This window comes from Crocodylus siamensis, chromosome 5, assembly GCF_052110815.1.
Source record: "Crocodylus siamensis isolate JL-2025a chromosome 5, ASM5211081v1, whole genome shotgun sequence".
Lineage (NCBI taxonomy): Eukaryota > Metazoa > Chordata > Crocodylia > Crocodylidae > Crocodylus > Crocodylus siamensis.
The window spans coordinates 165,783,046-165,809,298 of NC_143399.1; the positions used below are offsets into that span (position 1 = coordinate 165,783,046).

At 42.8% G+C, this 26,253-nt stretch overlaps 1 protein-coding gene across 2 annotated transcripts; it reads left to right on the forward strand.

The window, feature by feature from the left end:
• The first annotated feature begins 1,616 nt into the window (after positions 1-1,616).
• ASNS (asparagine synthetase (glutamine-hydrolyzing)) lies at positions 1,617-26,253 on the forward strand. 2 transcript variants are annotated; one of them, XM_090046964.1, is made up of 12 exons: positions 1,617-1,691; positions 4,919-5,214; positions 8,726-8,963; positions 10,856-11,041; positions 11,377-11,478; positions 13,136-13,263; positions 16,315-16,441; positions 18,941-19,047; positions 20,814-20,914; positions 23,258-23,339; positions 24,059-24,214; positions 25,945-26,253. In XM_090046964.1, exons 2-12 carry the CDS (start codon positions 4,966-4,968, stop codon positions 26,152-26,154), a joined length of 1,686 nt encoding a protein of 561 aa, XP_089903090.1. In that variant the 5' UTR covers positions 1,617-1,691; positions 4,919-4,965; the 3' UTR covers positions 26,155-26,253. The 2 variants fall into 2 exon arrangements, with proteins under 2 accessions (XP_089903090.1, XP_089903088.1); XM_090046962.1 differs by having other exon boundaries at positions 1,621-1,729.

The following is a 26,253-nucleotide window of genomic DNA, read 5'->3' on the forward strand; positions in this document are numbered from 1 at the left end:
ATGGCACATGGAAAATAAAACCTCTGAAAAGCATTTAATTGAGAGGACTGTTTGCCAACACACTGTGATCCTTTTAAATGGTAGCTGACACTGTGCTTCCCGGACAGTGACTGTAGGCTTTACTAGCTCCACAATCCCCTCTGGTGCTGCCTGGAATAATGCCAGCCTCCTAGTTTTCTCCAGAAATACAGGACACCACTGATAGAAGGAGCAGAGTGCTTGTATTGTAGCTGATCCTCCAGATACCTCAACCAGGGAGGAGTCTCTCTCCTTTTATTCTTCTGATCTTTGACTTCTCTCCACTGCTCTTTGAGATGGATTGAGGCTGAAGTTGGTTCTTCATTCCCAGTCTCTGGTTCCTTTTCTGAAGCTAATCATTACACATTACACATGCAAAAGAGAATGTCATCAAAAATGTATATTTACTAAAAAATGTAAAATAATACGTATCAATAGTGGAAACAATGCACATTGCACACAGGTCTGGGGGACTGTCAGTCGGAAGGTTTTGGGGTTTTTTTAAGGAAATGTTTTTGTGTTCCAAGTCAAATCAGCCCAATCGATTCCAAATCCATGAGTCATTCAAGAACCAGAAGTGGCCGTATCACTGGAAAACATCTTCCACCCTCGCCTGGGGCTTCAGATACTTCCAAATCCTTTAGCAGGCATCTTATGTGCAGGTGGGCTTGGGCTTCAGATCATGGGTGACTGGTGCCTCCCGAGTCATGGGCAGGGCACCAGATTGCAGATGGGGGGTCCCCCATGATCCCTGAGCCAGTGGCAAAACCAGAAGTGCGTTTCTGCTGGCACTTCCAGTTTCACGGCTGGCGCTTCCAGGGGGTGCACGGCTGATCTCGGGGGCCAATCTCATTGGCCTACGTGTCACCAATGCTTCGGATGCCCCTGAGTTTGGCTTGCCTTCAACCATATGGCCACAGGAGCAAGCTAGGGAGGAGACCCCCATTTCCATAAAGTCCGCGTGTAGCTGAGATCCTCCAGCTGGAAGCTGGCCAGCGGGAAGCTAACTGCGAGGCTCTGGTTGGGAGTCCTGTCCGCAAGCTGACAAGGGTGCAACCCTCCGTTATGCAGTGCCGGTTTAACTGCACTCCCCTGGGCAGGGTGTTTCCCTTGCCACCATCGTGGTCATGGTATCTTCCCAGTTGGCAGGCTGGCACGTGAAAACCGAGCTTTGGGTCAGGTACCGCCCTGCCCCAAATTCTCCAACAGTCCTGTGGACGTGGAGATGCGCGGGCTGCGGGGAGCTGAAAAAAACCTTTGCCCCATAAACCCAGCCCCTCATTCAGGACCAAGTATTTGATGCATGATGCGCATCGTAGAAAATGAGGGTTGGAAGGGACCTTAGGAAGTTACGTCTAGTCCAACCCCTGCTAAGACCAGCCCCAGCCCCAGCCCCAGCCAGATCCTCATATTATTTGACATGGTTACTAGTAAACGTACATTGCTGATGACACCACCCCTGCGGCCTAATTCATTACTAACACGGGGGACGTGGGCACAGATCCGTTTGGGGAACCGGCCCAGGGCTGGGAGCCAGGAGCCCCGGGCAGGGCGGGAGAGGCGCCGGCCGCCGCAGGGGGGGCGGGGGCGGGGCGGGGCCGCCTGATGAAATCCAGCCCAGGGTTTCAGCAGCGCCGGGAGGAGGAGCCGGAGCCGGTTCCTGTCACTTCCCGGTTGGTACCAGCAGCGTGTCCCGCGGGCGCGGGCGGAGGTAGGAAGGGTGCTGGGGGGACCCCGCGGGCGCGACCCGGGCCCAGCCCCGGCCCCGGCCCCAGCCCGCGCGGCGCCGGCGCCGGGGCGCAGCGGGGGCCCGGCCATGCGCCGGGATCCGGCGCGTTGCATCAGCCGCGGCTCGTGCTCCCTGGCTGCGAGGGGCGCGGGCCGCCTCCCGCCGCGGAGCAGCAGCTGATTGCTTAGGACAAATGGGAGGAGGGTAGAGTGGATCCCGGGTTAATAAGGAGGGAGCCGGAGGGGCACAGGGGGCAGGCACCACGGCCCCTCAGCGCCCGTGGGTGCCCTGGGGAACCTCTGCCCGGAGCGGTGGGTGGGCGCTGGCACCTGGGGACCTGCTCGCCCCAGACCAGAAAGAGCAGCAGGTGGTTTCAGGTCCTGGCCGGCCTGGGAGCAGGCCTAGCCACTGCATGCGGTTTTTGCAAAAATGGTTTTGTTCCTAAGGTGCTGGTAGGAGACAGCCTCCCCCCACCTTTCCTCCCCGCTCCCCCATCCGTCTGGAAATGGCCTAGAGCCAAGCAATGAATGGAGCAGGCAGGGGTTGCTGGGAGATGTGCAAAGTGAAGAAGGGGAGGGTATAAGAATCCAGTTGAATTACAACTCTTGCTTGTTCAGGACCTGGGCATGCCAGAACAAAATCAGGGGAATGAGCTACCTCACATTTCCATGAGGTGAGCAAAGGGATGAATTTACAGCATGTCCAGTGCTCTGTAATGAGGGCCTCCATGCAAGCGCTCCACTTTTGTTAAACATGAAGCGGCTTCGCTCTCAAAATATGTGGAATGAGTTTCCTTGCATTTATTGCAGGAGTAGAGTGCGCGTGGGCAATGAGATGACAGCCAAAAAGTTGCCATCGTATAGCACTTCTTCACTGGAGGACTTGGCATTAATCACCCTTGGCTGAAAAAGCGGATGTGGCAATACTCTAGGCCTAGACTAATCTTCTGTGTACAGAGGCTCAGTCCCTTGTGAATACTCTTGATGTGGCCCATGGCTGTGCAATCTGCTAAGAACATAAGGGGCAGAACATAGCATAGAAGATAAGTCCAAGGACATAAGACTTGGATGGGTTAAATGTTGTTTAAACTACAAGGCCAGGTGTAGACATTACACTTTTACTAGTATAATTGGTCAGAAACTGGTCTGTACCCATAACACAGAAGCTGGGCACAGTAAACTGGTTTATACCTGTAACAGAACAGAAGTTTGGAGCGCACAGACTGAACTAAAAATGGCAGAACCTGGTTTTAGATTTGCACCCCAACCCCAGAGGGAAAAGGTGTGTTCTATTCACAAGTGTCCAGATGCCCAAGCCAGTTTAGAAAGGTATAAACTGTTCAGTTTAAATGTCATGGAAAGTGACCACCACATCCTGGCTTTTTGGGACTGCACTGTGGAAGCCAATGGGGACTTTTTAAAGTCCCTAAAGCGGTGAAAACACTCTGTCCCATCCCCTTGTTGCCCAGAGGTATGCCCTCTCCCCACCCCTGTCCCCTCTGCCTTTCCTCACTGCCTGGGGAAGCACCAGAGCTGTTCCTGCCTGCCTGAGGGCTAGGCACAGCTGGAGATGCCGACAGTGGCAGCAGGGGAATGGACAGAGGGTTTCTCTCTCTCATGCCGTGACTGAGCAGAGTGGGGGGAACTGTTTTCCCATCCCCAACTTGAGCCCGGCCCCAACTCACCCTGGATGGCTCTGGAGCTTCCTTGCTCCTCAGCAGTGGAGAAGGCAGCAGCAGCAGCAGCAAAGAAAGAAGCAGCAGGAGTTAGGGGAGCGGGGAAAGGGGCTGCCTATTTGATACGCATACAGATATGGGCATGAGCTCACACTGAAATTGTTAGCCCCCTCTTTTTCTAGAGGGGCTGTGAAGTGTGCAGCAGCAAAGTTCTTGGGACAGCTAATGCAAAAATAGAGGCAGGAATGAGGGCCACGTTAATAACAAGTCCTCCAAGGTGGGGATACTTTGCAGAGTGCGCTGGCGTGAGTCCAGGGAATCGGTGGATGTTGCCCTGCGGAACTCTGCCTGGAGACACGGACACAGGGTCAGAGCGGTGGCCCCACCGTCACCAGGGCACCTCCCGGCCAGAGCCTCTTTCCCACGTCTGATCAGGAAGGGGAAGGGAGGGGGATTTTCATCTGCTTTAGGGACTTAAAAATGTCCATACTGGTAGGGGTGGAAGAGGGTGGGAGCAGGGGGTGCAGCCATCCCTGCAGTGAGGGGTGCTGTTGCTGCTGCCTTGAACTTCTGAAAATCTCAGATCCATCCCTGGACCTGTCTAAAAAGCTGTTCTGTATTCTTGAAGTTTTCAGTAGCTTTTTTTGGTCACCTCAGTCTGTTGCAAGATTTGCTTATGCATCTGTAACTATAATACACTCAGCAATTCTATAGGGCATATTTCTTCTAGGATAAACCACAGCAGAACATCAGTGACTCTCCTAGATTAGCTCTAAATAGTTTTGGTTGAACCGTCAACCTAAATGTGACATATGGGATAAACAGGTTTTAACTGCCATATCAGGTCATCCTGTGATCCTGTACTTTGGAATATAAGTGTACTTTTGCTGTGTAAGCAACCAACATTTACAGTATCCAAAATGGAACTTAAACCCAATTTCGTGGACTCTCAAAGGATGCTAAAGTTATCCTTCTTCCAGGTGGACTGGACTGTTTATTTTTAATCAGCCCTGTGTTAGCAGAGCCAACTTCTGTGGACGTAAGAGACCCCTCACTAGAGTCAAGGCACTACTTGGAAAATGTCAGCTCTACGTTTTCACTTGATTTTTGACTACCAAAAAATAATAGAGCAATTCCTTTGTTGGAAAGAACTCAGAAAGACCAAAACAGGTTAAAATGCTTTTAACACTGGATTCCTACTTGAAATCTCTGGGTTTATCTTGTGGGTTTATAGACTCAGTCAGAGATACATAGCATTTATCTTTTGACTTGTGTATTACCCACCTACCGGTGCTAACATTGCACTGTGGCATTCCTGAAAGGATCACAAGGTACCCCAGGATGCTACGGCACCCAGGTCATGAATCACTGGTCTACTAGAACGTTGTTTTTTTGGTAAGGCAGTGTTTGATTATCTGTATTCAGGAAATGTAAATGTACGTCCTACATAACTTTTCTAATAACAATGCATTGTTTGATCATATGTCTGTTAACAGGTTCTCCGTTTTTGGTAGCTGTGATACATCCCTCGTCAGATTTCACAATGTGTGGCATTTGGGCCCTTTTTGGAAGTGATGAATGCCTTTCTGTCCAGTGTCTGAGTGCTATGAAAATAGCCCACAGAGGTCCTGATGCATTTCGTTTTGAAAATGTTAATGGCTTCACCAACTGTTGTTTTGGTTTCCACCGACTTGCAATTGTTGATCAGCTATACGGAATGCAGCCTATTCGAGTGAAGAAGTTTCCATATTTATGGCTGTGTTACAATGGAGAAATCTACAATTTCAGACAGGTAGAAAAAAATAATTTGATATGTAGTACAGTACCTGAGTGGCAGTGGGTATTTAGAACTTGTGTAGAACATGGTGAGTTATAATGTCAGAAAAATAACCAAATAATTCATCTTTTGAAATAAATGAGCTATATCAATTACTGCATATACATGAGCTGGGTTAAAATCTGTACAGTAGCCCATAAAAATTTCACACTGAAACATGACTGTGGATAAATAGCAAGAGGGAAAATAATTGCTAAGGAAATCTAAACTCATTTCAAGCTTCCCAGGGTGTGTACATTGTCAGTGCTTTCTAATAAAGTAACATGAGCTGGAAAAAAGTATAAAATTGTATTAAAAAAGTGAGCATCGTCTAATATTTGGTATCTTAGTTGGGGTGAGTTCTGTTGTATGTCTTGTGTTATATGTATGTTTTCTATTTTATATTAACATATTGGCTGAGATGGGACATGTCTCCAGTATCAAAGTAAATGAACATTTCATAGATGATCCCAGTGGGATCAAATGTATTTATTTTTGCGAAGATGTCTAGTGGAATTTTTTGAAGACATCTAAGCAAGTGCCTTTGATCTCAATGGAGTTTGACTATGTGTACCCCAGTTTCATGGCACTGTTTGGGTGGGATGCTTTTGAGCATGCCCTTCTCACCTATTCTCTCTTCCATGCTCCAGTATGCTTGAGAGTGACTGTAAAAGGATATCTCCAGAGTAACTTCTCCGCTTCATTCCTGGGTTTGGCATGTGCAGGCAGGAGTGGGTGGGCCGGGTGTTGTCAGGATCAGTCTTTCCCAAGACTGTCCCGAAGCTATGTAGACTCTCACCCTGTATACCTCACCTGTGGAGACACCTTTGAAAAAGTACTAACACCGTTAAGTTCCTAAATGCTTTCAAAGATCTGACACTTTTGGTCCCAATATAGTATCTTCCTGACCTGGGGACTGTGTATTCAGTCCCTCCCAGGATGCTCAATGTACAGTGAATGTACAATGAATAGGGACCTAATCAGATCACGACTTTGTGGATCATAAAATTGGGCGATGTCCCTAAAATCTGCAGGGAAAAAAGAACTTACTAAAAAAATGCTGGCTCCCTGGTGGGAGTGCAGCCTGCTGTGGGGGAGTGGGCTGATGAAACAAGGGCAAGCAGGCAAGATGGGTGCTGCCCCTGCCCCTTGCCACTGATTAGCTAAGAGGGCTGCCTGTCATGCAGCCCTGCCCCTCTCCACCAATCAAGGACAGGGGGCAAAGCCATTTGACAGACAGCCCTCTCCAGTCACCAGCGGGGGGTGGGGCCACCTCATGGTAAGCCTGTGAAAAGGGCAGTCGGCCCTGCGGTCTGCCAGTGAAATTGGCCAGCCACCTCCTTAGTTGAGTAGACCCCTAATAATAAATAATATGTCTAAGTACGGCTAAAAAAGCATTATTCTGTAATGCTCACACATTCAAACTCTTGCTGAGGACATTGAATGTTTGTGTATATGTAAATAACATCTGTTGTGTGTGGACATGGGGTGAATTTTAACACAGTGTCGTTCTCAATAGCATTTACAACTCCCAGCAATTCTATCATACTACAGAACAAAGCAAGTATTAAAGATGCAGTAATAGCAAATCTGAGAGATGGCTGAGTTCTGCAGTATGTCAAGGTCATTCTCAGTAGCATGTACCGCTTTCAAAAATCAGACTCTGAACATGGACCCAGACTGGCAAAATTTGTGTTACCGTTAATGGGAAATATATAATAAGGTGCTTAGCCTATTAAAAACAGGGATCTGAACCTACATTTCCCTTCCCCAGTTGAGTGCCCTAATCAGTATGCTAAAGTCACACTCCTTGTTTTCTTTCTGAACCCCATGAGTCTTGTATTCTTGGTGGCCCAACTTCAGCAGGAAGTGTGGTAGGTGCTATGTGGTAGGTGCTCCCATATAGTAGTCTATAGGTGTGTGACTGGAGACCCCAGTTGTCTTTTCCTGCCTAGTGCAGGGGGGCTGGACCCAATGATGTACAAGGTCCCTTCCAGCCCCTAACAATCTATAACTCTATGAGAGGACATTTTTGTGTAAAAGGGAGACTTAGGCATGAAACCCTCGGGGCTGAGAACTCGGATCTCCCAGGGAGTGCTGTAATCACTGGAATATTCTATGAAGTATGGCAGGTAGCAGAATCCCTGCCGTAATCCATATCTTAAAAATAGTGAGGGCTGCGTAGGCACCTAAACTCAGGAAGGGCGTTGAAGCAATATGTACCTCTATCTGTTTAGAGTCCAATATGCAGCCCTGAATCAGGTGCCTATGCTCCAGACAGGGATGAGAATTCAAACACACCCCTGTGCTCAATAGTTCCTATTGAATAGGTGTAAGAGGTTCCCTGTTCAGCATGTAGGTTTTTATGAATTGCCCTTCAGAGATGCTTAGATCCCCTTTGTCTGCATGGTAAGCCTTGGCTCCCCATTCAGCCTCCTTAATCGCCCAACAGGGAATGAGCACCTGATTTTTAGGGATTGTGATGCTTAAGCTGGAGATGCCAGAAGTGTCCCTCAGGATCTCAAGAGTGAAAAACAGACTTTCAGAAGTACTGATCGTCTGGTTTTTCAATTTGGGAGCTGAGAATGCTCAGCACTTCTGAAAATCAAAGCCATATGTTTACACTTTTACATCCAGAAATTGAAATAAATGTACACAATTTAAAAGCACTTTTGAAAACATCCTTGAAAGTCACTTCTTTAAGGTTGCACAGGGACCCTGTGGGTAGTTGGGGAAAGAACCCTAAGCACAGCTGAAATAAAAGGGCTTTGTGCATATAAAAATGTCAAACAGCTTTCAAACTCTTCTCCACCAGGTACTTTACATATCTTCTTGCATACAACACACACTTTTCCCAAAATTAGCTCTCCCCAAATTGGGGTGCATGTATTAAGTGGGGAAGCTGATTTTTTTCTTACTACAATAGGAGTACCCTGCTTAGATTCCTGCTTCACACTGTAGCAGCTATGATACTACTATTCAGGCAGCTGAGGGAGTCAGTTGACTTAACGGCTCCTTGTTCTCTCCAGGTGTTAACAGTTGTCTCTCCTTTTTCATGACCATGATGTTCCACTAACCAAGCTCATCTTATTAGGGTAATTTTGCTATCTGTTTGTTGCTCCTGGTCTTTCTCGTCCTATTTCACAGTCTTGGAAACTTTAGTTCTTTTCAAAATCATAGCTCTACCCATGCGGATCACTTGTGATCATTTAGGGTTTCAAGCTTTTGTTGAAGAAGAAAAGGAGGGTGAGTCAGCTGAAGATTAGGTTCTGTCCCTGCCTTTTGCAGCCATAACTTGTAAAAAAAAAATCTTCATTCTCACATTCAAAAACAAGATGCGTATTATAATTTGGGGCATGTTTTGTGCAAGAATACAGTATATTCTCTTGTTAACTGCAAGCAAGTAAATGTGTGTCTGTTTTTGTTTAAAGTAAAAAAGAATGCAGTCAGTGAATGTTAATCTTTTCTTTCTAATAATTTTCCTTAGTTGAAAAAACAGTTTGGATTTGAATTTCAAACTTTAGTGGATGGCGAGGTGATTCTTCATCTATATAGCAGAGGAGGAATAGAGCAAACAGCCTCCATGCTAGATGGTGTATTTGCATTCATCCTGCTGGATACTGCAAACAGAAAAGTGTTTCTGGGAAGAGATACTTACGGAGTGAGGCCATTGTTTAAAGTGCTGACCGAAGATGGATTTTTGGGTGTTTGCTCAGAAGCAAAAGGTAAAATCTGTAAAATGTAGGCTTTGCTGTTACAGTCTGGGAGGAAAGCTGTTTTCTCTTGATAATCCTTAGGAGAGGCATACTTAAGTGAGTAGCAAGGCAATTAATAATGGTATCTAATCAGTCAGTCTAAAATGTAAAAGTGGTTGCTCTTATTTAAAAAAAAATAGAACGTAATTTGCACTTCTAAAGAATATGTGGACTTAAAAATTGACTAAGTTGTCTTTATAATGCCTAAAATCATTTATCTGCTTTTTGTTGGTTTGACTTCAAGTATGTTTGTTTCTGACATCAGAAAGAAATTTGAAGTCTGTATTTAACTATTAATTGGGACTCAGGAATCAAAGTTGCAGTAGATTTGTGTCTGTGAGGTCAGAATTTGGCCCTAGAGATTCTTAGGAGATTTTCATTGAATTCTGATTTTCATTCAGAGGGGCATACATTTTTTGTCTGGAGACTCTTTTTTGGAAGTTTGATATCCTGAAAGATTTTTCCACCACTTCTTTTTGTAGAAAAATCAAATTTTGGGACCATAGACATTAACTTAGTTGAACACTACTAAATTGAAGTAGGGAAGGAGTTCATCTGAATAACATACAAGTCAGTCTCTTTTCTACTCATTTATGCTGCTTTTGGTAATTGGCATCCACATTAAGTTCACTGTTTTTGTGGTTTGGATCTTATTAGACTCAATTCTGCAACTTTGCTTTGTGAGTTAAAATTACTGTAGGGATTACTGCAGTACTAATAAGGATTACAGGAATGATATTATGATTCAGTTCTGACAAAGCTGAGATAAATTTATTTTGGAATTGATCAAATTGCATCCAGATGACTATCTGATGCTATATTACATTTCAGGTTTTTCAAAATGCTTCCTTTAATTTCTTCAGAAGTGGCAGCTAGAAGGCAAATAAAATAAGGCCATTGACAATTTACTGCAAGGCTGATCTGCAGCCTGCACTAGAAACGCCATGAGCAGGGTGAGAGTCTATCATTTATTAAATATGAAAATTCTAAATTAATATAACTAACTTATTTTAATATACTAAAGCAATGACTTTGGCCACGTGGTGATATTATAAATCTTTCACTACTTTTAATATGTAAATTGTGCCTTTCAAGCTCTCATAAGCAGTCATATTCATCAATTAAAAATGAGTACTAGTCAAATTTTACTATGTGCTGCACAGGAGTCTGACATTGCTCCTGGGAGATGAGGCATGGGCTTGGACTATCTTGGGATGAGGAGGGGAGTTAAGCTTTTGTTCTAGATTTCCTGGATAAATTCTCTAGGCACAAATATATTTTATAAAGCAAGGATGCTGCCACCTGGTTTTGTAAGAGGCACTTGAAAAGTTTTCTACCTTCAGGACGCCTCTGTATATCCCCGAGTAAAGCACTAAGTCCCCCAAATGAGAGGGATTTCAAGCACACCACTTCCCTGAGTGTTTTTATCAACTACCTTTAGGTGGGTCCCCACCAAGTATACAGACCCCTTTGAAGCCTAGTCTGAGGTTCCTACCAATCTCCCTTCTCTGTATAGATAGCACATGCACATTAGTCAGAGTTCTGGATTCCTCAGAGGCCAGGAGCTTAAACTCTGGCCCTGCGGTGTCTATACTGCTTGTATTTACCACACACTACTTCTGCTTTAACAGCCCCATCTGTAGTTCATAGGATTCCTGCAACAGAGGAGTCATCAAACATTATGGTATCTCCCTATCTTTGTGCCAGCTAGCAAAGGATCACATTTGGAATGTTTGTTATACAACTCATTTATAATCTGGAAAGGAATATTTCATGCCTGATTCTAAGCATAGTACTGTTAGAGGCATTGCTACTTGCATAGAAACTCTTGAAATTTCCTTACTTTGTTTTCTTGTCTGCAGGTCTTATGAACTTAAAGCACTCGATGTCTTCTTGTCCTAAAGTGGAGCCATTTCTTCCGGGACACTACGAAGTGTTGGATTTAAAACCATCTGGTAAAATTGCGTCAGTGGAAGTGGTAAAATTTCACAGTTGTAAAGATGAACCTCTGCATGCTGCCTATGATACCGTGGAAAATTTGCCTTCAGGTAACATAGCAAAGCAAAAATAAATTTACGTAAACCCATTTAAAATTTAATCAGAATGCCCCATTATTTAATCATTTTGATATATATGTTACTTGGATTGTTTGGTATAATTGGTATTACTTGGAAGAAAGCAGAAATGAAGCTTTCTATAAAGGAAGGACTTCATATCTTGGGCTGTCTTTGTACCAGCTGCTTCTGAATATATTGGGGCTTGTATATCCTTGCCTGAAATCCATTTGATAACAAATTACTTGGATTCAACCAAGTTAGGAATGTCAGTAAAGTCATAACAAAACCTCTAATTGGATGTTTTCCTGTTTTACCTTTTTCAACAGGTTTTGAGCTTGAAACTGTGAAAAGCAACATTCGGATTCTGTTTGAAAATGCTGTTAGAAAACGTTTGATGTCTCACAGAAGAATTGGTTCTCTTCTGTCAGGTAAATAACAGGACTTCCAGTCCTTATACTTTTTTTTGCCACCTAAAAAGTGTTTATTTACCATGGTTTGTCAGTGTTCTATCTACAATTATAGGAATGCTAATTTACCTTTTCTGTTACAATGTTCATCAGAAATCTGAAGTATTTTTTGAAAATTGTCATCTTTATAGAGCCTCACTAAGTTGTTGAGCTGTGCTCGTTTTGACTGAATGACCATCATTCACCAAGAAGAAATGCAGTTATAACATTCTGTTCAATCAGTTCCCCAACATACTCTTAAAAATGAGGGACTGTCAAGCTCCATGTGAGAGCAAAGCTAGAAACAGATGTTGCATTACTCCTTGGACAAGCTATGTCTGTGTTTGTCCCAGGATTGGTGCAGACACACACACCACTCTCTTCTGGTCAGGATGTAGTGAGCAGTTAAATGCATTGCTTCCCTTCTGCCATTGATTCAGTGATGCAATCCTGGGATAACTATACAGATGCACTGTGCCATGTTATACTGTACACTGTTAGTACTTTTTGTCCTGACAACAGAAATTAACATTTGAATGATTGCACTTTGTCCCAGTGTTTGTCCCACTTTGTTTTAGCCTTGGGTCTGACATTTCATTTTTTTTTTTTTTATTTGTAAAATTACTGACAATCAGAGTTGTAGTAGGCTGTGCATATAGGCATCCATGGCTTAATTAGATGCACTTACCATGTACCCAGTGAGATGGATGTTTGAATAAAACAGCAGTTGTTATGCAGAGTGAGTAGCTGAAGCCCTGGTGGGGGTGGGGGGCAGAAATGGGTGGAATATTTCAGAAAAAGTGTTTTTTGCCAAAAAATGGAATAAAATACAATTTTGTGTTGTCTGCATAAAATATTTGGAGCAAAAAAGAAACCTTCAGGAAAGTCAAAATATCTGGTGATGTTATTACCATAACATTTACTTTTTTTAAATGTGAAATGAGGTTTCAGGACCAAATTTATATAAATGTAATTTAAAACATTTTATAATTCAATGGGGAAAACACTGAAAATGGAGCCAAACTCTTTATTTGCTGTCAAACTAAGAGTCTTGGTTGATCCAGAACTAATTTCTAGGATGGTGGGGAAGTTCAGCCAGCAAACTGAGCAATTAATTATTCTCACAGCCTGTAAACAAAAAAGAAATTTATCAGAGGTATATCATAGAAAATTAGAGTTGGAAGGGATTATCTGCTTCAACCCCCTGCTCAAAGCAGGACTGTCTCCAACTATATTATCCCAGCCAAGAAGGTATATTGAACCATAAGCAGCAAGTGGATGAAGAAATCACTTTCATAATGGAAATGACATGGAGGATCAGTCCAATCTTAAAAGGCTGGGTATAGAGAATGATTTTTAAAAGATCTTAAAATATTGTTCCACCTTCCCTTTATGTATATTAAAGAAAGATTCCTGTCAAGCTTGCTGGATATCACGTTGCATTAGTAATTTCTACTACAAATGTTCCACTGAAATTGTATAATGTCAACTTTATCATTTAAGGCTGTATTTCACACTCATAAGTATATCTCATACTTTAAGTTAATACAGCCTTTAAGTAATAAGGCTGCCTTAAATCTTTTTTCTGTTGTACAGATATCAGTGCCTTAAAACAATAATAAAATTATTTTGTTGGTAGGAGGGTTGGATTCCAGCTTGGTTGCTGCAGTGCTCCTGAAGCTGATGAAAGAATCGAACATCACATACCCCTTACAAACCTTTGCAATTGGTATGGAAGACAGTCCTGATTTACTGGCTGCCAGAAAGGTATGGTAAATAATTTATTTTTTTTCAGTTTACACTGTAGGATGATCAGTGTAACTTTATATTTTAGTATGATCACTGCTTTTGCAATTGCATTATGGAAGCAAAAACAAAAAATACATTCTCTTCATGGGCTACTGGTGCTTCCTAATACTGGTGGGGGGGTCCCCCAGGAGCTGATTTCAGGCTGGGGGCAATGGGCCGAGGGGGGGAGGCAGTGTGTGCACATGCGTGTGTGCTGTCCCCCATGCGAAAGTCTGCGGGGTGAGGGGAAAGGGCCATGGTGGGGGAAGGTAAAGAGGCTGGGGCTGGCACTGGGGAAGGATCGGGCTTGGGGCTGGAGTCCACTGCACCTATGCGGTTGCCCCTTCTCCCATGTCAGGGGTCACTGCCTGGTGCCAGCGTCCACTTCCCCCCAGCCCTGCACTGGCCCTGGCTGCCTCCCCGCACTTGCCCCAGTCCAGTCTCAGCCCCACACTGCCCGGAGGGGCCCAGAGCTGGAGTAGGGCCAGCTTTGGCAGTGCCACTGGGCTGGAGAAAACGGAGCCTCCAGGACCCCCACCCCACCTAAGTCGTCCCCAGTGGCTCCAGCAGAGTTGCGGCTCTGGGGACACATGCCCCCCCCCCCAATCTTTTCATGGGGCAAGGGCAAGCTGCAGCTGCGAGGTGAGCTGGACTCTGCCTGCTCCATGGTTCTGCGCCTCACTGCAGCCTTTGAAAGAGGGCGTGGCACCATGTGTGTCCCACAGCTGGGCAGGTTGGGCAGTGAGGCACATGGCGCTGTGGTGTGCTGCTTTCAAAGACTGCAGCAAGGCATGGAGCAGGCAGAACCCAGCTTGCCTCGCAGTTGCGGCCTGCCCTTGCCCTGTGCAAAGGCTGGGGGCGGGGCATGAGTCCCCCTTGGCTCTCCAGCACCACGACTCTGCAGGGACCACTGGGCTCTGCTTGTCCCACGACCTGGCCCGGCTGGGGCTCCATTCACTGTGAATGGGGCCCTGACCAGGCCAGGTCATGGTGCAATCAGAGCCCAGCGGCTTGTACAGGGACGCAGCACTGGGGAGCCAAGTGGTTGGGGGAACGTGCCACTCCTCCCTTGGCTACCCTGCTGTGTGCGCACTGGTTGGAGCTGCTGGGCTCCATTTGCCCCACGATCTGCCCCATTCACAGTGAACAGGGCTCTGTCCAGGCTGGGTCATGGGACAATCCCTACAGTGCAGCGGGCAGGGGTGGGGGTGAATGATTCACCGCTTCCATAGCCCACTCCCTTCTGCACTGTGGGGTTCTTGATCTCCCTCCCCAAGAAGAAATCTTACTTACCTGCATGTGCCTGCTGTGCTGGGTTGGCTGCAAGCCCCTCCCCCGCTGCAGAAGCCTGAGGCTGGGCTGCCTGGAGGCAAACCTGGAAGTGCCGCTGGCACTTCTCGCGGGGGCCTGGCCAATCTCAGGGGGTGCATGTGCACTTCAGGTGCACCCCCCTATACATCGCCCGTGATTCTCTCAATAGTTCTCTCTTTTGCATGGATTCCAAGTTTGATGTAAAATTAAGTTTACACAGCATTGGCTTTGCTTCTGAGTTAAATCTTGCAGCAGCAAGAGCTTTGGCATTATTTGAAAGACCTTTCTGAGACCAAAGCTACTAATACATCATCACCAAAAAGACCATGGCTAAGTTTAAACAGTTAAAGCCCAAGGCTGAATCAGTTCAATCTTTGCAGGTGAGTCTAAGCTGTGTAGATTAAACTGATAAGCAAGTGAGGAGATATTCACTTTTTGTTTCTGGAAATGCATCCACATGCCTGCAATAGCCCAGGTCAAGCTGGGGTATACTAGAGTAGTTGTTCTCAACCATTTTTGTACTGGGACCTATTTGCAAAGATCAATGGCTTGTTGCAACCCATACCACCCTGGCCCTGCGCCTGACCCATAATGCTTCCCACCTGTCCCCCCGGTCACAGCCTTGGTGCCCGGCCACCTTCCATCAGTGCGAGCAAGCACCTGCCCCTCTCCCCCACGCCCATCCCCTCCACACATGTGTGCACACATACACGCATGCACACACCACCTCCTCCACTCCAACAGTTCCCAAGCCCCGGCCCTCCAACCCCAGCTTTCCATACCCTTACCGTTATCTGATTGCTGGGGCCTGCTTGCAAGGGGAAACCCATGCTTTTGTGCATTTTTTCTGGCACTTGCTCCTGATCCTTTGAAATATTCTTGTGACCCCCTTTTGGGTTACGACCCATGGTTTGAGAAACACTGAGTTAGAGCATGCCTCCTTGCTTAGTTGGGGCTAGCCTGCCTACCCTGCGATGTGGCAGTTTGGGACTGGGATGCTGTGGGACTGTAAGTTAAATTTGGATCTGGAGTGGATCTGGGACACAAGTTCAATAAATCAATTTAATCTACATTGGTTCAGTATGATACTACATCTATCCAGTTTATCTTAAACTAGTTTCAGCCATTTTGAAAGTGGTTTATGTGCACTGAACTTCTGTTGTGTTACAGATCTGAACCGGTTTTCAATCACATACACTGGTGTGTTTGTAATTTCTGTCCATAGCCCATGTGTCAAACGTGCATCAACTCTGCCTACATCTGTAGCCAAGTCTTAGGATAAATGACTAACATCTACATCCTAGAAGAAATGTGTATGGGGTATCTAATTTTGCTCTTGCAAATGTAATTAGCAATTAATCTGTTAAATCTAAGGGTCTCAGACTTAAGCGTAGATACGTTTTGAGGGAATCATGTTGTCTTTTGGACTGTTTAGCACTTAAAATCAAATACCTTGACTACTTATGCCATTACAAGTCCCATTGCACTTTGGGGAGTGCCAGAATTGGAATTTAGTATAGTGAGAACTTTTGTTTAGTTTATCAAATTTCCCACTATAAATTCCAGTAGATAGCGTAGTTTTGTCCCAGTTTCACCTGTTAAGTAATCATGGTAAGAGTTTGTTGAAAAAGAGACTGGGCATTTCTGATGTGCCATATATATTTGTAAAGTGTTTTCAATTGAAATCATTCCATTATTGTAAACTGTCATTGTAAACAGGTAGCAGCTCATATTGGCAGTGAACATCATGAAGTAATATTTAATTCTGAAGAAGGCATTCAGGCATTAGAAGAGGTTATTTTTTCCTTGGAAACCTATGACATTACAACAGTAAGAGCTTCAGTAGGTAAGATTTATAATATTATTATTATTATTATTATTAAGTATTGATGTATAGCTTTATACATGCACATTATCCTCATAGACCATTTAATGGTCAGAGAAACCAGTTTCATTTCCAATTCTACTGTTGCTTCAGTATTAGACAATGGGCAAGTTATTCAGTTTCTTTGTACTTCACTTTACCTATGAAGAGATGTATGCTTATGTTTCTGACGCTTTGAGGTCCTTAAATGAAAGAAATATATTAATAGATTTTGAGTCCACATTAGGTTTCCTACTCTACTGTTTCTCAGCTTGTGGTTCTTAGCTTCTAACAATGGTGGGGTTATGAGGAATTGGAAATTTTATTACAGCCTAATTAAAGACAACTGTACCCCTCCTCTCTCTGCATCCCCATAAATTCTAATGCCAGGCATTCTTTGTTAACTGTTAGAAATACACGCAGAAACAAGTTTTACATAGATTTATTACTATTAATTTGATATGTATTTACTCTTACATTAACTGTAAAAGTGAGGGGGTTGTGAACATTTTTACTGTGGAGGGTTGTGAACCTGAAGAGATTTGAGGAATACTGATCTAGCCTGAACTCCTGTATAACACAAACAACAGAATTTTATCCAGGACTCCTGTTTTGAGTGTAACAACTTGTTTTAACTACTGTACATATCTACAAGGAAAGTCACCAAGGACTAGAAAACAAAAGCAAGTTTTCATGAATGGTTGACGTTTTACAATAAGCAATACCATATGTACTTGCATACTACACACAGCTTTCCTCCCAAAATCAGCCCTCCCTTGTGGGGAGGCTAGTTTTAATTTATCTTAAGCAGGGAAGCTAGTTTTCATGTGTTGGAATAGAAGCAGGGGGATGCTATGTGCCAATGGTTGACACTTCTTTCTGCTTCAGCAGGCAGCAGAGGTCGGGTCTATTTGTAACCTTCTCACAGCCATAGCTATTGGCTGAGCACTGTTGAAGTAGCAATTTTGCTGGCTGAGCTGTCTATAATATTTTGATGAGGCTTGTTGTGTAGAAACAACACTTCAATTATTTATTGTAACTTGCATAAAGAACAATCTACAGTAAAGAAGTAGCAGTCTTGCTACTCCCCTCCCAAGGGTCCTGCCATACCAGGAAGTTCCTGCTGCCTCACCCAGATATCTTCTGGGATGCCACACTTTGAGTGCTCCTAGTTTCTAGGAGGACTTACTTTTTATGTCACGTGTTTGGCCATGGATGTGGGAAAAAATCTTTTTTTCCCCGTACATTACGTTTCCAAAAAACGGTTTGTGTGTCTTATTTTGGGGCATGTGGTATGCAAGAAAATATGGTATTCAGAGTTTGATCTGTTTTTCTTTTCTAGATACTTTTGTTCGCACATGGGTATTATTTAATATGCCAATGAAGTGGAACCCAGTAAAATAAATGTCTAAAAAATAATACACTTTCTTGTTACAAAGCCAAATTAATGTAAAATAACTTCAGAAAAGTGGGCAAGTTCTTGGCAACTGTCAATCCTCTGAATCATGATGTATGCACAAGAGGTCTATATGACCATCACATTAAAACCTTCAGCCCGCACACTTAGGCAAGAGTCTGGAAGTGGAGGCTGCCCTAGTCCTACCATCCTCACTTTCAACCATCAAGGCAGAGTGAAAAGGCCAGGCCAAGTTCACAGTGAACAACAGATTAGAGCTGCTGCTGACTGCTTAGCACCTCTGCAAGTGCACATTTCTGTCAGGGTGATGCCCCTTTCTCCAATCAAGGAGTACCCACAAGGCAGTTTTAAGGAGTCCTAGACTTGCCTTACTCTGGAGGTTGCAACATTGTAGTATTTTATAGGAGCTTCCCTGCCACAAATATCTCCACTCTGTTGCCACCACCCTTCCAGTCAGATGCAGTTTATGGGGTGAAGTAAATTTATTAAAAATCGTATGTTAAGGAAGTTTGAAAAACAGTAAGATTTTTTTTTTATCATTTTATTTCAAAAAGTGAAGTTTACATATTTAATATTTGTCACTTCTGTGGATTAATCTTAACTAGTGAGCCTGTTATCATTCTTATATTTCCTACAACTAAGCCTGTATTGAGGAAATCACTTCTATTCACAACAGTGCTTAAGCTTAATTTTAAGTATGTGTTTAAAGTCTGTTAAGTCCATAGGGTTTATATATATGATCAAGTACTTTCTCAGATTGAGATCACATATTTCACTCCAACTATTTGTGCTTTAAGGTCAGTTGCAGGAGTGTACACAAACAAACAAATGGCTTTGTTTCATAAATAGATATAAAGGTATGCAGTTAGTAATATTATTCTGACAATGAAAACCAGAAAGAAATGCCCTTTTTGTGTATTTTAACGTTTTCTTACCATAAATTAATATGAAAAGAAACATTTTGATTTAGCATATTTAAATATTGTCTATTTACAGTTAGAAGCAATTGAAATATTTTGTGTAGTTATAACTTCATTATAATGACTTTATTAATTTGTTTTTAGGTATGTATCTAGTTTCAAAATACATACGCAAGAAAACAGACAGTGTTGTCCTTTTCTCAGGAGAAGGCTCAGATGAACTGGCACAAGGATATATCTACTTCCATAAGGTAAATTACAGTATTTTTTCACACACACACAAAATAGTTTTATTTGTGCACACACACATTTTGTTTCAGTGTTTTCACTGAAACAATCAGAATAGTACCTAATGTTTTTCTGTTGTTTTCTGTTGTTGGTACTTATCGTTTGCCAGTGAATAATTTTTAAAATGAATGTTTGAAGTAGTTTCTAAAACTTCTATCTTGCAAATGCTTCTTTTTGAGTAGTTCTGTATGTGACTAATTCAACAAAACTGGAATATGTAAGTTTTAAGAGGATATCACATATCCTGTCTAGAATCTAGGTATTGCCTTTACCTCAATTCCTTTTTTAGAGATAATCAGTTACCTTTTTTTTTGCAATATTTTTAATGTGAATGTGTTGTGGTTTTTTTTTTCCCTATACTTTAAAGGAAAATTTAAGTTGGTTAAAGTGCCAGATGGAGACTGAAGGGCAGAGCCTCAGCAGATACAAAACGTCACAGCTGCGCTGACATTGAGGCTATGATAGCTCGCTCCAGCAGGGGATAGGAGACAAATTTCTCCCTTCTCTTATAGCAGCTGTCCTGATGATGCAGTGACTATTTCTGAGAGAGATTCTCACTGTTCAGTTCTTCATATCTATTCTGGGATTAAAGTGTGAAGCTAAGAAACTGTGCAGGTTTACACTTATTGTGAATTTGGCCTGATCCGTTTATACTTTTTGGATAGCATCTGAGCTCATCTTGATTTGTGGTGAGAATTGTAGTAGTAACAGACATGCAATATTTATGTAAAATTTTACATTTAGCATCCCCACTTACATGCTCCAAGAATTAATAATGTGTTTGAGGACTGATCATTTTATACTCCTGGTTTCCTCTTCCAGGATCACTTATGCCTTACACAGTTTCCTAGGGTGGTGTTGTGTGGCAGTCTTTGGTGTATTCTCAATAGAACATGATGTAGCTCTTGGGAAATATACAAAAGCTCATAGCCTAGGTGTGGGATCTGGAAAGGTGTTGGTATATGAACATGCAAGTTTTGTGTGTGTGTTTCTTTGTGTGTGTGAGTGAGGAAGGTAGCAGAAAGAGTCCTAATAAACGGGCTACTAAATAGTCTCAATTATTTAGAATTTTCTTAAACATCTGGCTTGTGCTTTAAACCTGTGCAGATCACTGTACTGTGATCACTGGAAATCCACTTAGGACCATATGTATGAAAGTAGGGCAGCAAGAGACCTCACAAAATCATCTAGCCCAGTTCCTAGCTCAAGGCACGATCATCCCTGACTAAACCAACCCACCCAAGTGTCTGTCTAACCTGCTTTTGAAAGTTTCCAAACGTGGAGATTTCACGACTACTCTAAGTAGCCTGTTCAAATGCCTGACCATTCTCATAGTCATGTGAAGCCTATACACTTGCAGGGGAGGCTGCTCCGATGTGCTGTAATTACAGTGGGTTGGAGCAGACTTAATTAATTGAGTCTGCTGGAGCGTGGTAATTGCCACACTCTGGCAGAATACAGTATCATATGTATCAGCATCCCTGGGCTGAAAAATGGCAGCAGAGGTGCTTGAACTTTAAGTTTGTATGACAAGCTTTAGTTAAAGCACTCCTGCCATCATTTTTCAGCATGGAGACGCTGATACATATGGTGCTGTGGGTGCTCCCTCCTCCTCCTACACCATGTCTATAAATGCCTATAACGTTCCTCCTAATCTCTAGCCTAATTTACAGGAAGTATTTGAATTACCAGTACATTTTATGGCATGTGCATACAATACTCTTTACAGGCTCCCTCTCCTGAAGAATCTGCGGAAGAGAGCGAGAGGCTGCTGAGAGAGCTCTACCTGTTTGATGTTCTTCGTGCAGACAGAACTACTGCAGCTCATGGGTAAGGCATAGCTCAGGTACCTGAATGCCTTGGTTCCAGGTGGGATTCAAGAACCCAAGCAGACTATATTTTAAAGATGCGAAGACCCAATCATTGGATTGTTTCTTTGCACGCAGAGTTAAATACTACCCTCCATATTCTTACATTTATAAATCAGTGTATTTTAAGGGATGAATTTTAGCTTCATTGATGTGAATGAAACATTTGCTACTGATATGAGTGGACCCAGTATTTAACCAATGAAAAAGCACTGACGGTTCAGCCAGATGAAGTGCTGTTTCTGAACAGCAGTCAGCTTTTTTGCGCAAGATGAAGTTTAGACGAAAGAATCGCCTCAGGTAGGAATAAATACTGATGACTGCTGAAGGCAGAGAGAGTTGTATGGGCTTATATACAAAGATTAAATTGGACTTGTGTCTTGAAGGAATTTGGATAATAACATTTAGGGTATTGTGTGTAATTGGACCTATTAAAACTGCACTTGAAGGCTGCTGTCTGGATGATTTACCCAGGAAAGCCTTTCTCTTGGTTTTAATTTGTTTTATGTGGAATTATATTAGCAAATCAAGTATTTCAGAAATATATGACCTCAGGAATAATATACCACATTTTAAAAACTAATGAAAGTATAAAGGTGGATAAAGGTGGATTGTGTAAATTGTATAAAGTTTATATTTTTTGGGTTTCTTGCATGGACAAGAAGAATATATTGAAACTGCCAGAGAAAAGCAATTACAGAGAGAGATGGGATTTAAAGAAATTGGTACGGTGGTTACCGAATATGGGAGAGTGATTTTGTTAAGTTGCTGCTTATGAAATTAATACTAAACTGTCCTATGTTGAGACTTGATACACCAGATAATAGAGGAATGGCATTAACATACAAAAGGAATAGATACAGACAGCTGAATAAAAATTAAAAGAGTGGGATGGGAAGGACAGGTATGTGGCTCAAGCAGAGGACTTGGGTCAAAAAAAGATCTGCCTTCCCTTAGTTCTGCTTTGTGCCTGGGTAACTTCGGACAAGTCACTTGATAGCCTTTGCTTTAGTTTCCCATTTTAACACGGGTTGGATACAGTAGAACTAGTATTTGCATTGCATTTTTTTCTGGATGAAATTGGCTTCATATGTATGGTTGTTTTAATTCACACAGTTAAGGGAGAGCTATCATCACCTATTCATTTGGTATGCCAAAGGATATTGCTGTATAAAATATTTGGAAAGTCAAGGTGCCTTCTTGAACTATTTAAATGTAGGTGTGATACAACATAGAAATAAGAGACAATAGGGAGAGGATGGCTGAGGGACGAGGGGAAGCACCTTTGACTGTATCAGCTATGGAAAATAAAATTCTCATTAAATGAAAATAATACTTTTGGCTGAAACTGATGTGCTTATCTCCGTCAATGTGCAGGAGGGGAAATTCAGTCTCTGCACTTGACACAGTACTGCATAGTGGCAGGGGAAGTATGCAGAACTATGAGTTTTTTTGCTTGGGTACTAAACATTATAAAATTGGAATGCACCATATTTTACTCTTTTATATATTCAGTTGACTTCAGTGGTGCTCCAATCAGCTAACCCAACTAGGTTAATTTTGTTAGTCACTTTTAAACTAACATGTCTCGCAGAAAATGGACAAATGGCTGGCATAGATTCTTGTAACTCAAAGCAAAGTTCCCATTGACTCATTTGTTGCCTTAAATGTTAATTATCAGAAATGGTATCAATATTCTCTCAGACATGTCATCTGGAAGCAGGAAGGTCTCAGTTATTCTTCACATGGAATTCCCATTCAATTTTGAATAAAAGTACTGCAGGATGGCTTCAAATATCTGTCTTTAATTCTCAACGTGTTTGAAAGCCACACCGACTTGTACTTGAATGTTATGCCTATCTTAAGAAATTTTCATTTTTTCCCCCCTTGGACACCTGGCTGTTTCTACATAGATTTTTTGGGATATTTGGATTTTTTTAATTTATCTATATGGAGGAACAGACATTGATTTGAGAATATGGAATCTGCAGTGGAAATGTCAGGGGTCTGTGTGATATAACAAGTTTTCCAGCAGATGGCACCATATATAATAACATAGTTTTGGATTTTCTTTGATTGAGGGATACTGTGCATGTAAGGTACCCAGTTATCTTTATTGTTGAATTAAGTGAAAATAATTTTATGGACATAGACAAAATATTTAGAAATAAAGCATTTAACTCCTGTAAATGTAGCTGGAGAGTCGTGGAATTTCCAGTTACAGAACTTATAAGACAGCATGTCACTGGTTTGTTGTATTACATTTTCTAATATAATTCATTGCTCTTAAATTTTTTTTTTTTAGTCTTGAATTGAGAGTCCCATTTCTGGATCACCGGTTTACTTCTTATTACCTATCCCTGCCAGCAGAACTGAGAATCCCAAAGGTATACAAAACCATAGAAAATCAGCTTGGAAATTAAGGTTCTGATCCAGCAAAGTATTTAAGCATGTAGAACCATAGCAGCAGGCTGGGGCGGCTCCATGGCCGGACTCCCATTTCCTGGCAGTCCCGGTGATGGTGGCTCTTTCTGGCTGGTGCCAGTGGCCCTATCCCTGGTCCTTTGGAGACCACCTGGGACCCATGGGCAGTGGCAGTGGCAACAGGGAAAAAGCAGGATCTGGAGCCTGCTCTGGGGCTGCCTTGCATCTCTTCCCTGCCACCACCAGCACCGCCTCTGGGCCCCCATGCCTGGTGGGGCAGTAGGGAGGAGCTGCAGGGCAGCCCTGGTGCCCATGCCTGCTCCCCGCCTGCCCATGGCCCCATCCCACATAGGGAGATTTGGTGAGCTGTTGCACCAGGGGGTGGGTGCTGACCTCGGCTGTGACAGCTCCCCAAACCTCCCTATGTAGCCTGGAGGCCCAAATAAGTGTCTATCCCTATTTTAAACTTAAGTGGTCCTATCAGCTTTATTAGTCTGTTCACATGTTTAAAGTTGAGCATATGAGATGGTGTTTTGCTGGATTGGTAGCCAGTGGCCTTTTTTAAATGGACTTCAAAAAGGAAAGATCCATTTAAAAAATCTGGTTCTTACTCACTGGCCTGTGGAGTGGATCATGCTTTAAACCCTGCTTTTCATGGCATTGATATGCTTTTTGTCAACAGAATGGAATTGAAAAATATCTTTTGAGAGAGTCCTTTCAGGATTCCAACTTGCTTCCTAAAGAAATACTCTGGAGACCCAAAGAAGCCTTCAGCGATGGTATAACCTCTGTCAAGAAGTCATGGTTTTCAATTCTCCAGGACTATATTGATCAGCAGGTACAGTAGCATACACTTGCACTCTGCTGTGAAAGGTATTGCAAATACATTGACTGTTTCAGCCAACAAGCTGCAGTTTGTTCAGTTTAGAAAAGACATCTTTAATTTTAGTGCTGAAATTTTTAAATTAATGTTTGCTTTAGTATATTACAGGAGCAAGATTGATTTTAAAAATCAATCATCATGCTTCAGACTGTAAAAACTACCCAAATACATTTCAAATAGAGATTGGTATGCTGGTACACTAGAAGGAAAGAGATGATAAAAGCTTATGAAAATGGCTATGTAAGAATCTTAATATTATTAAAATAAGTGAAGGAAGCTGTTTGCAAGTATACTTGTGAGTTTATGTAGGTATATATGTTACAGGGCATGCTTCTGAGTTGAATGTGGCACAGGTGCTGTAGTTTACATAAACACTTCATACTTGCTTTAACCTGGCTCCCAGCTGATGAAGCTGTTCAGTGTTGATATTTGATATCCACCTCTGTAACATAGCCAGAGTTTTCAGAACTCAAACCTCTTGTTACAGTGTCAGACAGTATAATTGCAATTTTGATGATTTTACATCAAGAATAGTTACCTCAGCAATGCAAAATGGATGTAATTACTAGTAGGGAGATGCAATGGGCACTTTATTCTGGCAGTGCACAGATGAGCTACTCATTCATCAGGTCATACAATAGAGAATCCAATCCAAACCACGTTTGAGGGTGTTGGGGCAGCTTGCTCCCTCAGTACTTACCAGGAAAAATAGTTTTGGCAGTATTATCTCTGGAGAAGCTCTAGTTATATCACTGTTCTGTTCCACAAGAGGTTCTGCAGGATGGGGAGGACAACTTTATTTTATGACAGAGCCCAACTAATGGAAAGCCCTTGGAGATCACCTGAATCTGGGTACCCTCTACTGTCAATTCCAGTAGTCTAATTAAGGTGGCATGATTGGAGCAGCCCCAGGCACCAACTTTGACAGGGGGAGGGTGGGAATAACAGCTGCCACAGCAGCCTCACGGCCATGCTAGCAGCCACTCTCCCTGTGTGTTGCCACTACCAGGGGTACCCAGCTGCTCTGTTACACTTCTGGTCAACTCTGCTCTGTAGGCCAGCTGGCTCCTTGCCCCTGTTGGAGTGGGGAAATTACAAGTGACTTGTATCTCAGCTGCCCAACTATTGCCACTGAGAACTTGCAGGCTGAATGGGACCAGAACTGGATGGGAACTGAGGTTAATATACAATCAGAACAAGAAACCTATCACCTGGTAGAAAACTGCAGAACTGGAACTTGCTCAAAACAGTTCCAGTTAATTCACAATAGCTTTTCTTGATGTGGGATAGAAGTCTAAATATTGATAGTATGACAGGAAAAAAGGAAGAGAAACTTTTGTAAGCTCATTGGGCAAAAAGAACCTGGTATTAACATGAATAAGCATGGACTATATAAGCTATAAGCAAAAGACACACCACACACACAAACATATATTCAGCAAATGGGGAGACAGGACTTCAATTATTTCAGGGGCAGCCATGCACAGATATCTTGTGATAGAAACTCACCTCTTAGGCAGCTTTTTAATTTGTTTCTGTAACAGACAACTTAAAATGTGGAATGTAATGTTAGACCTTATCCCCTGAAATGAGTTGGCACTACTTCCACTTGAAGCTAATGATCTGGTAAAAAAATTTTATAAAGCAACTGCACAGTTTAACTTGGATTTCACTTGTGTCTGTAGGTTGATGACCTTCTGTTGGAAAAAGCAGCTGAGAAATTTCCTTTCAATCCACCTAAAACTAAAGAAGGCTATTACTATCGCCAGATCTTTGAAAAGCACTACCCAGGGCAAAGTGACTGGCTTCCCCATTATTGGATGCCAAGATGGATTAAGGCTACTGATCCTTCTGCTCGCACATTGAAGCATTACAAGTCAACCGCTCAAGAATAGGCTTTCCAGTAATTCCAGAACAGAAATGACTAGCTTTCAGGTGGCTCTGTTTTCTGTAAGAAGCCAGCCATGCAAGCCAATAAAAATTTTTAAAGAATA

Excerpts from the sequence above, each read along its gene's own strand:
- ASNS (XM_090046962.1), top strand. The coding sequence starts at position 1,624 with ATGAAATCCAGCCCAGGGTTTCAGCAGCGCCGGGAGGAGGAGCCGGAG. Across the intron at positions 1,730-4,918 it reads TCCCGCGGGCGCGGGCGGAG|GTTCTCCGTTTTTGGTAGCT; the intron begins GTAGGAAGGGTG and ends GTCTGTTAACAG. Across the intron at positions 11,479-13,135 it reads AATTGGTTCTCTTCTGTCAG|GAGGGTTGGATTCCAGCTTG; the intron begins GTAAATAACAGG and ends TTTTGTTGGTAG.